General features: G+C 47.9%; 1 protein-coding gene across 7 annotated transcripts; it reads right to left on the reverse strand.

Moving 5' to 3' along the window:
* Positions 1-12: 12 nt before the first annotated feature.
* DND1 (DND microRNA-mediated repression inhibitor 1) lies at positions 13-7,137 on the reverse strand. Of its 7 annotated transcripts, none has more exons than XM_085591175.1 (5): positions 6,870-6,983; positions 3,135-3,252; positions 1,821-2,282; positions 1,070-1,180; positions 13-579 (listed from the first exon to the last, which is right to left on the reverse strand). In XM_085591175.1, exons 1-5 carry the CDS (start codon positions 6,879-6,881, stop codon positions 563-565), a joined length of 720 nt encoding a protein of 239 aa, XP_085447301.1. In that variant the 5' UTR covers positions 6,882-6,983; the 3' UTR covers positions 13-562. The 7 variants fall into 7 exon arrangements, with proteins under 7 accessions (XP_085447301.1, XP_085447299.1, XP_085447300.1 ...); XM_085591173.1 differs by having other exon boundaries at positions 806-1,180; XM_085591174.1 differs by lacking the exon at positions 6,870-6,983 and having other exon boundaries at positions 426-579; positions 3,135-3,506.
* Between the last annotated feature and the right edge of the window lie 6,032 nt (positions 7,138-13,169).

The following is a 13,169-nucleotide window of genomic DNA, read 5'->3' on the forward strand; positions in this document are numbered from 1 at the left end:
GACCCAGCTGGTGCTTTCCACAACTCTTTAATCCTAAAAGAACAACGTGTGGCCAGACCTGCCACTCCTGAGGAATCATTCATGGGCAGCTGCCAACTCCACAGCTGCTTCCTCACAACAAACAGGTTGCAGGCACTCCTCTCCCCACACAGCAGCTCCACCAGCCCAAAGAACGTCTGTGACCACTGGGACACGCCCTGTGTGTGGCCTTGTCCTCCCCTAAGGCTCCTCCTCAGGAAACAGGAATGCCAGTGGAGGAATTCCTTCCATCACACTGGCATCCAGTGCTGGCAGCCCTCCCAAGAGCTGCTGCTTCTCCAGGATCTGCCCCTCCAACGCAACACAAACCAACTTAACATAAGCCAAACTTGGCAGGAAAACCAACAACCCAAAACCAGAACGAACTCGAGGGCTGCCCGGGGACAGGGTGGCTGCCGTGGACAGCAGCCTCATCCTCCAGAGTCAGCTCACAAAACCGATGCAAAGAACTCCAAGGAAAGCTGGAACAGGGTGGGAGCCCAGCGGGGCTCAGGCTCAGTCGTGGCTCCAGCAGTGCAGCTGCCTACTTCAGCTCGTCCCCTGCAGTGGAGAAAGAAGGGTCAGGCTCTGCCCTCACCCCCAAGCCCCCTCCTCTTGCATCCTGTGCTTCCAAACACAGATGCCACCCTCAGCTCAGAGCCGACAGCGCTTCAGCCCTGCCAGCCAGCCTGGGTCCCTCCCTGCCCCACAAGTGCCACAGTTCCACCCTCCCAGCAGACACTTCCAGACTTTGGGAAAGGCAGGAGCTGGCTGTGCAAGGACTCACCAAGCACCTGGAGAACGCACAGGGCTGCCACCACCTTGGCCTTCTCGTGCTCGCTCTGGCCCTGCCTGTCTGGTGAGACCCATATGAAGCCATCGATGGGCACATGGGACCCCTGGATGGCTACTCGGTACCAGAACTGCTGCCACCCGCTGGGGTTCACCTGGACACACTTGGTCATGAACAGGTGATGCTTCCAGCCCAGCGTGTTCAGGCACTCCAGCATGTTCTGCAGTGTCAGAGTCAGGGGCACTGCTGGGCTCTCACCTCCCTGCACACAGCTGAACGATGGCTCCTCCTTACAAAGCTGCAGCTTCTGCTTCAGCTGGGGGTCCAGCCAGTCCACCCTCATCTTTGCATCCCCGATCCTCAGGTTTCCTAGGAGACAGGAGATGCTCACCTACTCTCCAGCACTATCCTATACCATCCCATCCTCTCACATCCATCCCATCCCTTCCCGTCCCATCACATCCTGTCCCATGCCACCCTGTCCTGTCCCGTCCCAGTGATCTCCATGATTTTAGGGGCAGCTCGAATTTAGGGCCAAGGCGAACAGATTGCAAAGCCAAATACTCCTAAGCTGGGGCAGAAATGGGTACAAACCAAGACTTTGGAGGTCCTGGTTGGATGTCTGGGAATTGTGTCCCATCAGGGCATTGAAGTCATGGGACAGGGCTCAGAGGGATTGAGCAGCTCCATCAGGAGTGTTTAAGGGACACTGAGGGGTTGGGCTGCTCCACTGGAAAGGTTTAATAACTCGGTTAATGCTCTGGGTGCCCTGAGCTGGTGATGCTCCTGCTGTGAGCAAGCAGCTTCCTGGAGACCTCCAGCAGTCCCTTCACCCTACCTCCAGTAGGAGGTTGGAAATTCCAGTTGGAAATCAGGGCTGCACCAGGGGCAGCTGGCATCCCACAGGACACAGGGATAGTGCAAAGGTTGTCTCAAGGCTGAAGTCACCTTGCAGCCAAGTCTGGAGGTGGGAAGACCAGCCCAAGCAGCATCCCTCAGCACCACTGACCTTCCATCAGGGCTTTCTTGGCCAGGGCAGCAGCCTCGTGCGACCTGTACTTCAGCACAGCGAGCTTGCCCTGCTTCTGGGAGGGGCTGGTGTGCAGGGTGACACTGCGGATCCCCTCAGTGACCGTCTGCAGCGTGGCCTCCAGCTCCCGCAGCCTCACCGAGGCGCCCAGGCCGTTGACGACGAGCTCGCGCTTCTGCATGCTCCAGCACACCACGATGGCGCAGCCCTGGCGCAGCTGGAAGCGGTGGAAGGCGGCGATGGCGCTCTGGGCGTCCTGCCGGGAGCCGTACCTGGCGTAGGCGAAGCCCCGGTTGAGCCCGCTGAAGGTCATCATGAGGCGGAACTCGTAGAGCTTCCCCGCGCTCTCGAACAGCGGGATCAGCGTGTTCTCGTAGATGTCCTGCGGCAGCCGGGCGATGTACACCTCGGTGCCGGCCGGCGGCGGGCCGCCCACCCAGCCTGCGGGGACACGGGGAGCACTGTCGGAACTCAAAATGCCCCTCAGACATTTTTGGGTGTTCCAGACCCCACTCAGAAGCATTTGAGACCCTGGCAGGCAGCTGGAAACAGCTGTGATTTTGGGTTTGAGCCATGGAATGATTTACCAACCTTGCAGGAAGAACAAGAAGTCACAAAAGTTTAGATATTATAGTAGAAGTAGTCACAAAGTAAAGGGAAGAATTTTTGAGTGCTGTACAGGGGGGTTTTAAGTCTTGTACAGGGATACAGGGGGGTTTTGGTTTTGTACATGGGGGTCAGAGGTTTTAAGATGGAGGGATTTGGGCTTGCCCTGTTCTCCCTCTTTCTTCTTCCTTACCTCCATGTTCTTGGTGATGTTGGCACTCACAGATTGGTTTAGAGTAGAAAAGCACCATTTAATATAGGTAATAGGCATTGGGGAAAAACTGTAAACATGTAACACGTAATGTACCATATAAAAGATAGAAAAGCACCATTTAATATAGGTAATAGGCATTGGAGAAAAACTATAAACATGTAACACATAATGTCCCATATAAAAGCAGCAGCAGCCCTGGCGGGGAGAGAAGAAGCAGTCGGGAGTCAGAGAGGATGTCAGGGTGTGGTTTGCTCACAGCCTGAGCTCTGAGCAAACCACAGCAGCCCCAGAAGAAAATCTTTTCGATAACTTGCAATAAACTGCCTTGAGACCGAACAACAAGAGGCTGCTGAGTTTTCCTTGGAAGCACGGGTTGGAGGAGAGATTTTTCCACCACACGGAGCCACCCCCGACCCAGGGTGAGCTCCGGCAAGCACAGCCAGCCCCTCCCGGGCCGCGCTCTCCTGGCGTACCTGGGGGCGGCCCACCGTAGCGCCTCTGCCCGTTGATCTGCACCAGCTTGATGCCCGTCTCCTTCTCCCAGGCGAGCAGGGCCATCTTACTGGCCTTGTTGATTCCGTTGCTCCATGTCTGAAGGAGAAGATGGTGGTGATTGTGTGAGCAAAGAGCTTTCAGCTGAAGAAGGTGCCACGGAGAGCCAGACAGAGTAATGACACTCAAACCAATATGGCTAGATGTCATCCTCCTCTACTGTCTAATTTATTAATCTTTTATACCTTTATCGTCTTACAAAACACAACAGCTAATTAACATTCATTGGTTAATGTAATATGATTACATAGACAAGTCACTTATTGATTGGCTGTTATACTACAAGCATCTGATCAGGTTATAGTACGTGACAGTTTTTCAGCATCCAGCACTGATTATTGTGTTTGTACAAAGCTTATTGTCTTTTCAAGGATGTCCTAAATACTTTAACTAAAGTAAGTGTAGTCTGCAGGCTAGGGTTGTCCAGTTCCTGCAAAGGAATAGCATCTAGGACAGCATGTCCTTGTTCCACAAGAAATTCCTCTACATTCAGCCTCCCAGCTGGGAGCATCCCAACCCCGTGAGGGAACTGCAAGATCCACTGCTGGCCAGCACGTGAGGGGCAAATGAACCCCTCTGCTCTCAGGGAACCTGAGGAGCCTCCCAACACTCCCATCCCAAGGACTGTCCAAGTCTGCTCCGTGTGACACAAAGTCCAGCAACTCTGTTAGAGCCCAAAGTCAGCAACAGTTTCCTAAAGCCCTGCAAGGGCTTGGAAAGCCAAAACACAGGCAGCAGATGGCTTTGTGCTGCAAGAGGGAGCTGGGGCATAGAGCCAAGGTGGCCCATTGCATCGTGACAGCTTTAAAGTGAAAAACAGTGGGTTACATTGAATATTGGGAAGAAAATCATTCCTGTGAAGGTGGTGAGGCCCTGGCACAGGCTGTCCAGGGAAGCTGTGGCTGTCTCTGGATCCCTGGAAGTGCCCAAGGCCAGGTCAAATGTGGCTTGGAGCCACCTGGGATAGTGGAAGGTTGCCTGCCAGTACAGAAGAGATATTAAAGAGAAACAAGAACTGAACTGGAAAGCAGGAAATAGCTGAGTTATTATTACTGTTCTTGAAAATAGAACAGCTGCAGAGACAGTTACAGGAGGACAGAAAGAAAAGCAAAAGTTGAAGGAAAAAGTTTAGCTAATGCTCATGTGGGCTCCAAGTGCTCCTGACATTGTGCAGATTAGAAAATGAACTGCACCTCCCGAAGATTGGCCAAATCCTTGGCCTTGTTACAAAACGAGATGAAATTAGAAAAGACACAGCCTTTAATGAACAATTGTCCAGGAGTGCTACCGAAATTTTAGAACACGGGGAAATCCTCACCTGTGCAACACTAATTGCATGCATTTTTGGTACCACTACAAAATTCACTTCACCCCACATGTCAGTAATATGGGTGAGATGTGGGATAGAGTAATTTTCATGGTGATTCCAAAAATTCTACGTGTAATGTCGGACTAATTGACCATTCCCAAGAACTAGGATTTACAGGTTGTCCACTGAGAAAACAGAGGTGGAAAGAATTATATAATCAAGCATTATTTTCAAGAATTCCAAACATTGCAATTCTCCTCCCCTGGGGCAAAGGTGAAAGAAACCCCTTACTAAAGTTTTTTTAAAAAAATTAAAAGCTGTGTAATTTGGAACTGAAGCAGTACACCCCATGATCCTGTCACAGGATGGGGTTTTATCGAGCATGGCACCTAAATGTAATTTGCTTCAAAATGGTCCTGACCAAGGGCACCTTCACTGAGTATCTTGACTGCATTTCAGGAGACAGAACAGAGATATTCTGAATGGGGAAAGGGACTTTTATCTCTAGTCTGATCAGTGAAAGGAGCTCACATTTTCCATAAAAATAGGTACAATGGGCCAAAAAGGCAGAATTCAATGGGTTTTTCACACCCCATATTACCGCTGCCAAATGGAAGCACAGAATGGGCTAATGGCCCATTGAAAAAGAGCCCGAAGCCACACAAGACTGAGGGGGATACTCAGAGTAAATAATCGCTGTGCCCCGAGTGTGCATTTTATGCAAACCCTGAATGAGGAGCTCCACCTTCCATTCAAGGGGAAGTCTGGCAGCTTTACAGTCAGGACAACGTGTTCTGGTAAAAGTAACACAAAACAGTGCCTGAGATTAACTAAACCTCGGGGTACATTCTCTCGGGAATCTATGGATAACAGAGCTACAAAAAAGTACAAAACAGAATTAGAGCATCGTGGCTTTCCCCTGCTTTTAATGGGATTATAACCTGTCCGGGCAAACCCTGACGAGACTTGTATTATTTCACTTTTTCAGAAAATGATACTGGGAATGATGCCAGCATGTCTCCACTGAAAATCAGGTTATCCATTGAAGTGCTGTTTATTCGCCTCACAGATGGAATCAGCACCAGAATGAACCAGACTGAGCACATAAATCGCCGAATCTGACCCACCGGATGGAAACCTTCACCTTCTCCATCTCTGATGGTCACTGTGCTAATGGCTGAAACCATGCTTAAGGCTGAATGCATTTCAATGACCATTGCTGATGAATAAGCCATAATTGTACAAATTTAGGAGCTCAGCCTAAAAACATGCATTTGGCAGAGGGAAATATAACCGTAATATGTGAAGCACAACTTTTAACAAAAAAAGGCGGAAATTAATTTACTCAACTTCCAATATTGACACAAAATATGAAAGGGAAGTTTTGGTGGAGAGACAATGTATCCACAGCTGTGAGTAATGCATACTGGCCCAACAAAAACGAATTTAAACCTCACAATGAGTTCCACTACTTCCCGGGCTCCTGGGAAACCTTGTCTTCACAAATTTCTAAAATTGGACGCTATGTCGTCAAATACACCGGCCAAAACAAGTGCTATTTAATCCCTCATGTTCCTCGGAGCAGTGGAATTATCAATGCAGGTTAATATCTGCCATTAAAGCTGCCGTTTCTGCCCAGTCCCTGTGCACGGTGGCCGGCAGGGTGGCATGGCTGGATCCCGATCCCTCCACAACCACCGTGGGGAGAGTCAGAGCTGTCCTGGGGACAGAACTGGCAGCACTAAGAACCACGGGTGCTGGAGTCTTAGCAAACAAAATAAACTCAGTAACAAGTGATTTATACTAACTAAAAGGTCCGTTTCGACCTTCCTTATCAGCACTAGGAACCGGCCAATGGCCCCTACCAGATACCTCAACGGGAAAGTATCTAGAGAAAAAATCACCAGCTAATAGGGATAAATAGTGATAAAAGATCACCAGTTAAGAGTGAACGCTACCAGGTGGTGGCACCTCACCTCCTCCAAGGGGTTACATCTTTCAAAAAAACTAAAAACGAACCTCGGCCGAAAGTGGGGATCCCCACCGGGGAAACACGTGCTCAAAGCGGGATGAAAGACCAGCCCCATTCCCTCCTCAGAGCCTCGTGGCCGGCCCGTGGCTCCCGCGACGGGTCCCAGCTCAGGAGCCGGCCCGGGCGGCGCCCGGGCTGCGTGGAGAGGCAGGACCCGCTCTCCTCGCACAGCCCCCGCTGCTAACGGGGCTCAGACCCCGGCCCCGGCTGGCCCCGCGGGCCGGGGGCAGCGCTGGCCGCGCTCCCAGGCGGGCCCGGGGCTCGGAGCCCCGCGGGGAGCGGGCCCGGGGCTCGCCCCGGCCCCGGCAGCCTCACCTTGTGGTCCATCGCCGCCGCTCCCGCCGCGCCTTTCCCGCCGTTCTGCGCGTCCCGCGGGCCGGGGGGACGGGGCCAGCACCGCCCCGCGCACCGCCCCACCCCGGATGGACCCCCGGCACCACCCGCCCGCCCCGGCGGGGTCTGGCCTTGCTTCACCTCGCCGTGTGCTGCCTCTCTTTCTTGTACTTGTCCACCTGTACGCAGGGGAAGGCAAGGAGTTGCTGTAAGAGGTACAGCAGCACCGCCAAACTCTACTAACAGAAGCGTCAAGGTTGGACGAGACCTTCAAGACCACCTATTCCAATCATCAGTGTAATTAGACCCCAGATAACGGCGTCCCGAAAAGATATGCCGGGTTTGAACCGATTCGTACTGAGCTGGAGGGCTTCGTGCTGCTTTTTCCAATACCTGCTAACAGAGGCAGATTTGGGGGGGATCAGACACATCTGCTGAAAGAAATCCTTCAAACAGTGTCTGATGCGCAGAAGAGCGCATCGGCCTCAATCTCCACTGCGTTCTGAAGTGTGAGAGGCTGAGGTGCTCACGGTTGTTGCCCGGACAGTCTGTGCAGGCAGCCGTGCTCGCTGCTCCGGGCCCGGGCTGAGGACCGGGCTCCGGTGCTGAACGAAGCCTGATCTGTGCGAGCCAGAGCGGTGCACACCCACCACCAGCGGCCTGGGGTTAGAACCGGGTAAGGGAGAAGGCAGGACAGACCACGGTGTTTGTTCTCATGCCAATATCCTCCCCTGCCCCCCAGGAAGGGAGATATTCACCCACTGGGGGCTAAAGGCTTTTATCCTTTCTGATGGGGCACAGCTTCAGCAACGTTAAGCCAGTTATGCCCCATCAGAAAGGTCCAACATTTTAGCAACGTGGCTGTTTGTGCAGTGTTGCTATAAAATGTAACTAGGCTTTCTTAATATTTTGAGTAGAAAAATGTCTGATTTTTCCAAAGAGTTAATAACTCGTTCCCACCTCCCTCTAACATCAGCTCCCTTTTCCCGGATGCATCTCAGCAAGCCAGTGTTGCCACTAGATGGCAAAATGAGACTGAATCTTCTCTCCTACACAATCTCAACTTTTGTTCGTTGGCTGGAGATAAAAGAGAAAAACATTAATATATTTTTATCCGTTTTAATCCTCTGCCTTTTGTCTGGGAAACAGTAGTTGCAGGTATTCAGTATGTGAATGGGAAGGAGTACTGTGTGATCGAGGTGAGATCTACCCTGCTGCTACTCTAATCCACAGCTCAGAGAAGAGCCCTGACAGATCAGGACTGCTCCAATGAATAAGTACTTTTGACCTGTGCTGGCCCTCCTTCATAATGAGCCAGGGGATAAAAGGAATTGTCTTACATCCACTTATAGTACAATACATGTGTACAGTTTAAAATATATGCAAAATGCTTCTTTATAAGAAAGAAAAGCTTCTTATTAATGTTATTTTGAACAATAAAAAATGAAAAGTTGAAAAGCATGGGGTGTTCAACAATTCAGCTCCTTGGAAACTCTAAGGCAGTCATAGAGAGGAACATAAAGATTGAAAACAAAACTAACATTAAAACCAAAACTATACCCAGGATGATGCTGGCTAGCAGCAGCTTTTTTTTTTTCTCCTAGTCACCTGTGTATTTTCTGGTCTGTGAAATTTACTCTTGAAAACTTTCGGGATTGACAAAAGCTTTTCCCAAGAAGGTCTGAAATGAGTATATGTCAGTGGAAAAGCTGTAGAAGCTTTTTTGTTTTTCACAGCATTGCAAAATCACAAATGCTTTTCTTATTGGTCAACAAGCTATTGAAATATGTAGAGAATTGGAAATCTGTTAGGATCAGAATCCAGTTCCAAGTTTGTGAATGGACAGGAACATTGGAACTGCAACAATGACCAAAATCCCACATTGGCAACCAGTTTACAATATAAACTCTGCAAGTTTCTATAGAATTGAAGCTACAAAGTAGCTTTGTTTAGGTTAGAAAACAACTGCCTGACTGAATAAACTGAGATTGCTTAGAAACAATGTCAGAGCCAATATGCTGCTTTATGGGTGTCAATAGTTCATTTGATTAAAGTAGCAAAATGGATTGAGTTAATTATCATATCTTTAGCTGTCAGAATAGTTGGATATATTTGAAATACTGCTGTTTAAAAACCTTAAATGAAACAAAAAAACTTTTGTTCTGACAAAAGAGAACATTTTTGAGTTTTTTAAAATAAACCTGTACCAAGAAAAAAAACCCAAAACCCCCAAATCCCCTACCAAAACCCAAAAGAAGGCCAAGCAAATGGAAAGGCTGCCATGGAAGCACTGAATGAGAATTCCTCAGGCTTCAGCAGCTCCCACAGACTCAGGTTTCCAGTGGAGCTGGGAGTTCCCCAGCACAGCCCAATCCTGCAGTGGGGACAGGAGCAGGGCTGGGGTGGGAACCAGAGCAGGAGCTGGGATGGCAAAAGGGAGCTGGGCTGGTGGAAAAAAAATCCTGGGGGTAACTGGAGCCTTGCAGAGCCGAGGTGTTGGCAGCTGCCCCTGGGCTGGAGCTGGGGAAGAAATTGTGAGCACAGGGCGAAAGGGTTTGAGCAGTTAGCCAGACTAAAGGGTGTGTGTTTAACATGCTTTAACTTAAGCTCCAATGTCTCCATCACACTGGTGACCTCAGGTACAAAAGTGGTGTTCACTGGCAGTTCTGTCCCTGGAAGGCACTGTTAGTTCAGGAGGGTCATGTCCAAAGCAGAACAGTTCCAGGTGTCCTTTTGGCCCCTTCTGTGTCACAGGACAGCTGACCCTGCTTGGCAGCTCCTGAACTGAGCTGCTGAGCTGCACTGAGCAGCACAAACACTGGAGCAGTTCTTCAGTCCCCAGTTCCTCCTTCTCAAGATTGCAGCAGCTTTTCTTGTTAGCAGAGCCCTTCACAGCTCATGGGAACAACTGACTGCTAGTTGTCACAAAGTTTATTTTCTTTTTTCCTTCCCTCATCTCCAGCTTCCCTTTCTCAGACTTAGCAAGCATTTTTTTCAGTCTTTCCTTGACAGACAGCTCTGTTGAGGTCCCCTAAGTGTTCTCTGCATTTGTTTGCAGCATTTCTGGACAAACCAGACACATAATGCCACTTATGACCCAAACAGAGTGGAACAAAACATATTCCTGAGCAAACTGCTCTTGCTAGAATATCTCTAAGTATTTGCCTTATTTTTTACAGGACTTTAGTAGATATTTGATTCTCTTTGGTTTCTGGATAGAATCCAGCTGCACTCTACAGTGGCTGTATTTTAGGATTTCAGGCCTTTCGGAATTGCCTAAACTCCATCTTGACACCTGCTCAGAGTAACACAATTCACTGACACGGGAAAAGATGCTTCAAGTGTGCATGTTTTGTTTCCATCCAGGAAAGTCTTTGCTGAGGATTGAGTTCCTATAGAGAACACTTTTTTTTCATTTGCTTTGTATGAAATTGGATTTGAAGCCAGTGTCTCAGACAGTTTTATTCAAGCCATACATTCCAGAGGCAGGGAGGTTGGTTAACATTTACCTCAGGTGCTGTTCCCATTAAAGTCTCATATTCAGGGTCCATCTCTGGCACTGGCAGTCACCAGAGTGGGGCTGGCTGGGGAGGAAGCCTGGAAGTTCCATTTCTACAAATTGCTTTTTCAAATTGGCCTAGGTGTGAATGTGAATATCCTGATACTTTCCCCAGGAGGAGTTTAACTTACACCTGAGCCAGGTGTGTAAGGGAGGACATTGATGTGGTAAAAAGCATTATCCCACCTCACAGGGTCTGCTTCCCTTATCTCCCTTATCTGGCTCTGACCCCAGCTCACTGCTAAGCAAAGGTCAGATTGTTGTGCTCATCCTCCCAAGGTGGGTGATGAAAATGGCTAAAATTTCAGAAAATATCTGAACCCCCTCTGCACCAGGGTTGTTCTTAGGATCAGAGGTTTGTCCATCACACATCCAAAACCTCTCCTTCCCTTCAATCTGGCCCCAGCAAAGCACCAAATTAACACTGACACTTCAGCCTCTCACAGTTACAGGTAGGTGACACAGCCTGGGCACTGGGCATGCCATGGTAAAGGGCAGCTCTAGGATGTCTAGGGTAAACATTCCAGGGTAAAAGGAAGGATCTACCCCAGTCTTTTTAAAACAAATGTGGGCAGGACAAAAGAAAACCACTTCATAAAGATCCACTTTCTTTGGGATGTGATGAACGTGAAGATGAAATTCTCACAAGGTTTGAACTTTTTTTTTTGGCTCTAGGGATATGGAGTAACCTGAGTTACTCTAGAAAAGTAAACCCTTCTGAAAGTGGTTCAAAGCCCTTGACTCCACTTAAAACAGAGACAGAAGACCACCAGAGAGAGGTGAGAGAAAATGGAAAATGTTGCTGCCCTTTGAAGGCAGCAGAATGTCGGCAGTGTGAAGTTCCCCCCTGTGTTGCTTAAAATGGTTTGAGTCTCACATTTTCAATCATCAGTCACCAGACCAGCACTGCATCAGAAAAGTCTTACCATTGGCAGCTGTTATTGAGGGGACGCTTTTTTTGGTGTGAAGGTTGTGTCACTGCAGGCTATAAAATACCTATGAAACACTTAGTGTTTTTAAAAAGAGGGGAAAAAAATCTTAATAAAAAGATATGCTCCCAATAATAGCAGTGTTCCTTAGCTTTTGAAAATCCAAGAGCTTAAAATCCATCTCATGAGATTGCCAGCTGCTGTAGGAGTATATTTGAAAATTCATATATAGAAAATACAAAGTGGTGTTTCCTCAGCAAGCCTTACTGAGACACCACATCTGATGTGCTTATGATGTTACAAAAGAAGCTGTAGAGAAAGACAGAGCTCACATTCGTGTGCAGCTGGGTTTTGCAAGAAATGCATGAAATCTGCACTTAGCTATGATGCACACAGTGCCACAGACAGGATGCAAACAAATAATAATAGATACATGTGTTAGAATTTCTGTGTTAGCTGCTCTTGATGCTGGGAGATTGCCTTCAGAGGTAACTGCTTTCCTCCTTTCTCAGCATCAGAATAAATGATGCTGTAATTCTCCTTATAACACCACCAGCATAAATTTTGACCAGACTAATTAATTTCATATTAGTACAAATAAGGAGTAACACAATTGCAATTAGATCTGCTACACTGGGTTTGGGATAGAAACCAGATTAGAGGGTAATGAGACACATCTGAGAATAAGCAATTAGGAATTTAACACAGGCTTCTCCCTGTCTTCCTGCTTGTTTCCCTGAGAGATCCAGGGGCTGTGATGGGATGTCTGAGGTGTAGTTATGTAACCTCCCCTTTACCACTGCTGACAATGCACCAGCAAAGCAACTTTTCCTTTGGGGATTCTTTGGCACCAGCTCCTTCAGTCCTATTTCATCCCCAGACCTAGAGGTGATAATATTTCTGTGATATTGTCAGGACATGCCTCAGATGATTCACATAGGTAATTTCAAGTAAGAACCCAGAAAACACAGCTGTAGCATGTATTTGATAAATGCTACTCTGCTTAGAACAGCTCTGACAGCAGTTTAATTCCAGAGCGTTTTAAATACCATGCTGCCATCATTTACCAGAATTTCTACAGGAAAAAAAGTAAGCTACTCTAAATCAGACTCTGAACTTCAAAAGGAAAACTCTTACAGTGAAGACTGGTAGGTTTGATCTCAAATACATGCACTCGTATGCAACACACCTGCAGACATGAGGTTAGGAGGCTGTCAGTGACTGGAGACAAGAGGGATGCATTTCATTTCTCCATAAAATGAAGAGGAAATTTCCTCCCCAGCGCTTCAGAACTATGCACCTATTCTTACCAGTCCAGGAAGCTCAGAAATTTTGTGCAGTCTAATGGAGGAGTGAGGCCAAGGATTCACAGCAGCACAGCACAAGTTCCACGAGAAGGGAGAATGGACATGCTGGCTCTTTTTGAAAAGGACACACTTGGAATTACTCTATGTAATCTCAGCAAAGGCACCTACTGATAGGAGGGTGCCTGAATTGGTTGTGCAGGACAGATGAAAATTTATCACATCCCTGTGGTAATAATATGGTTTTGTGGGTTCATTTTCAGATACAAAATCCTCATAAGAAGTAGCCAAAAAATGAACTATTGATACAATGGCAACATAATAATTTTTCATCTAAACTTGTACATTTTTTAGTTTCACTGAGTGATTCTTTATTTGAAGGGATATTGACTGTAATTCCATCATTAATTCATTATTTCCCCATTATGTGCCGCTCTGACAATAACCTTTAATTGTACAAAGAAGGATATTTCAGGTACTGAGGTAAATT

Source organism: Lonchura striata, chromosome 13 (assembly GCF_050655825.1).
Source record: "Lonchura striata isolate lonStrDom1 chromosome 13, ASM5065582v1, whole genome shotgun sequence".
Taxonomy (NCBI): domain Eukaryota; kingdom Metazoa; phylum Chordata; class Aves; order Passeriformes; family Estrildidae; genus Lonchura; species Lonchura striata.

Coding starts and splice junctions, on each gene's coding strand:
- DND1 (XM_085591170.1), bottom strand. CDS start 3,363: ATGACATCTAGCCATATTGGTTTGAGTGTCATTACTCTGTCTGGCTCT. Junction 2,283..3,134: donor CTACGGTGGGCCGCCCCCAG/GTACGCCAGGAG, acceptor GTGTCCCCGCAG/GCTGGGTGGGCGGCCCGCCG. Junction 1,181..1,820: donor CAAGAAAGCCCTGATGGAAG/GTCAGTGGTGCT, acceptor CCTGTCTCCTAG/GAAACCTGAGGATCGGGGAT.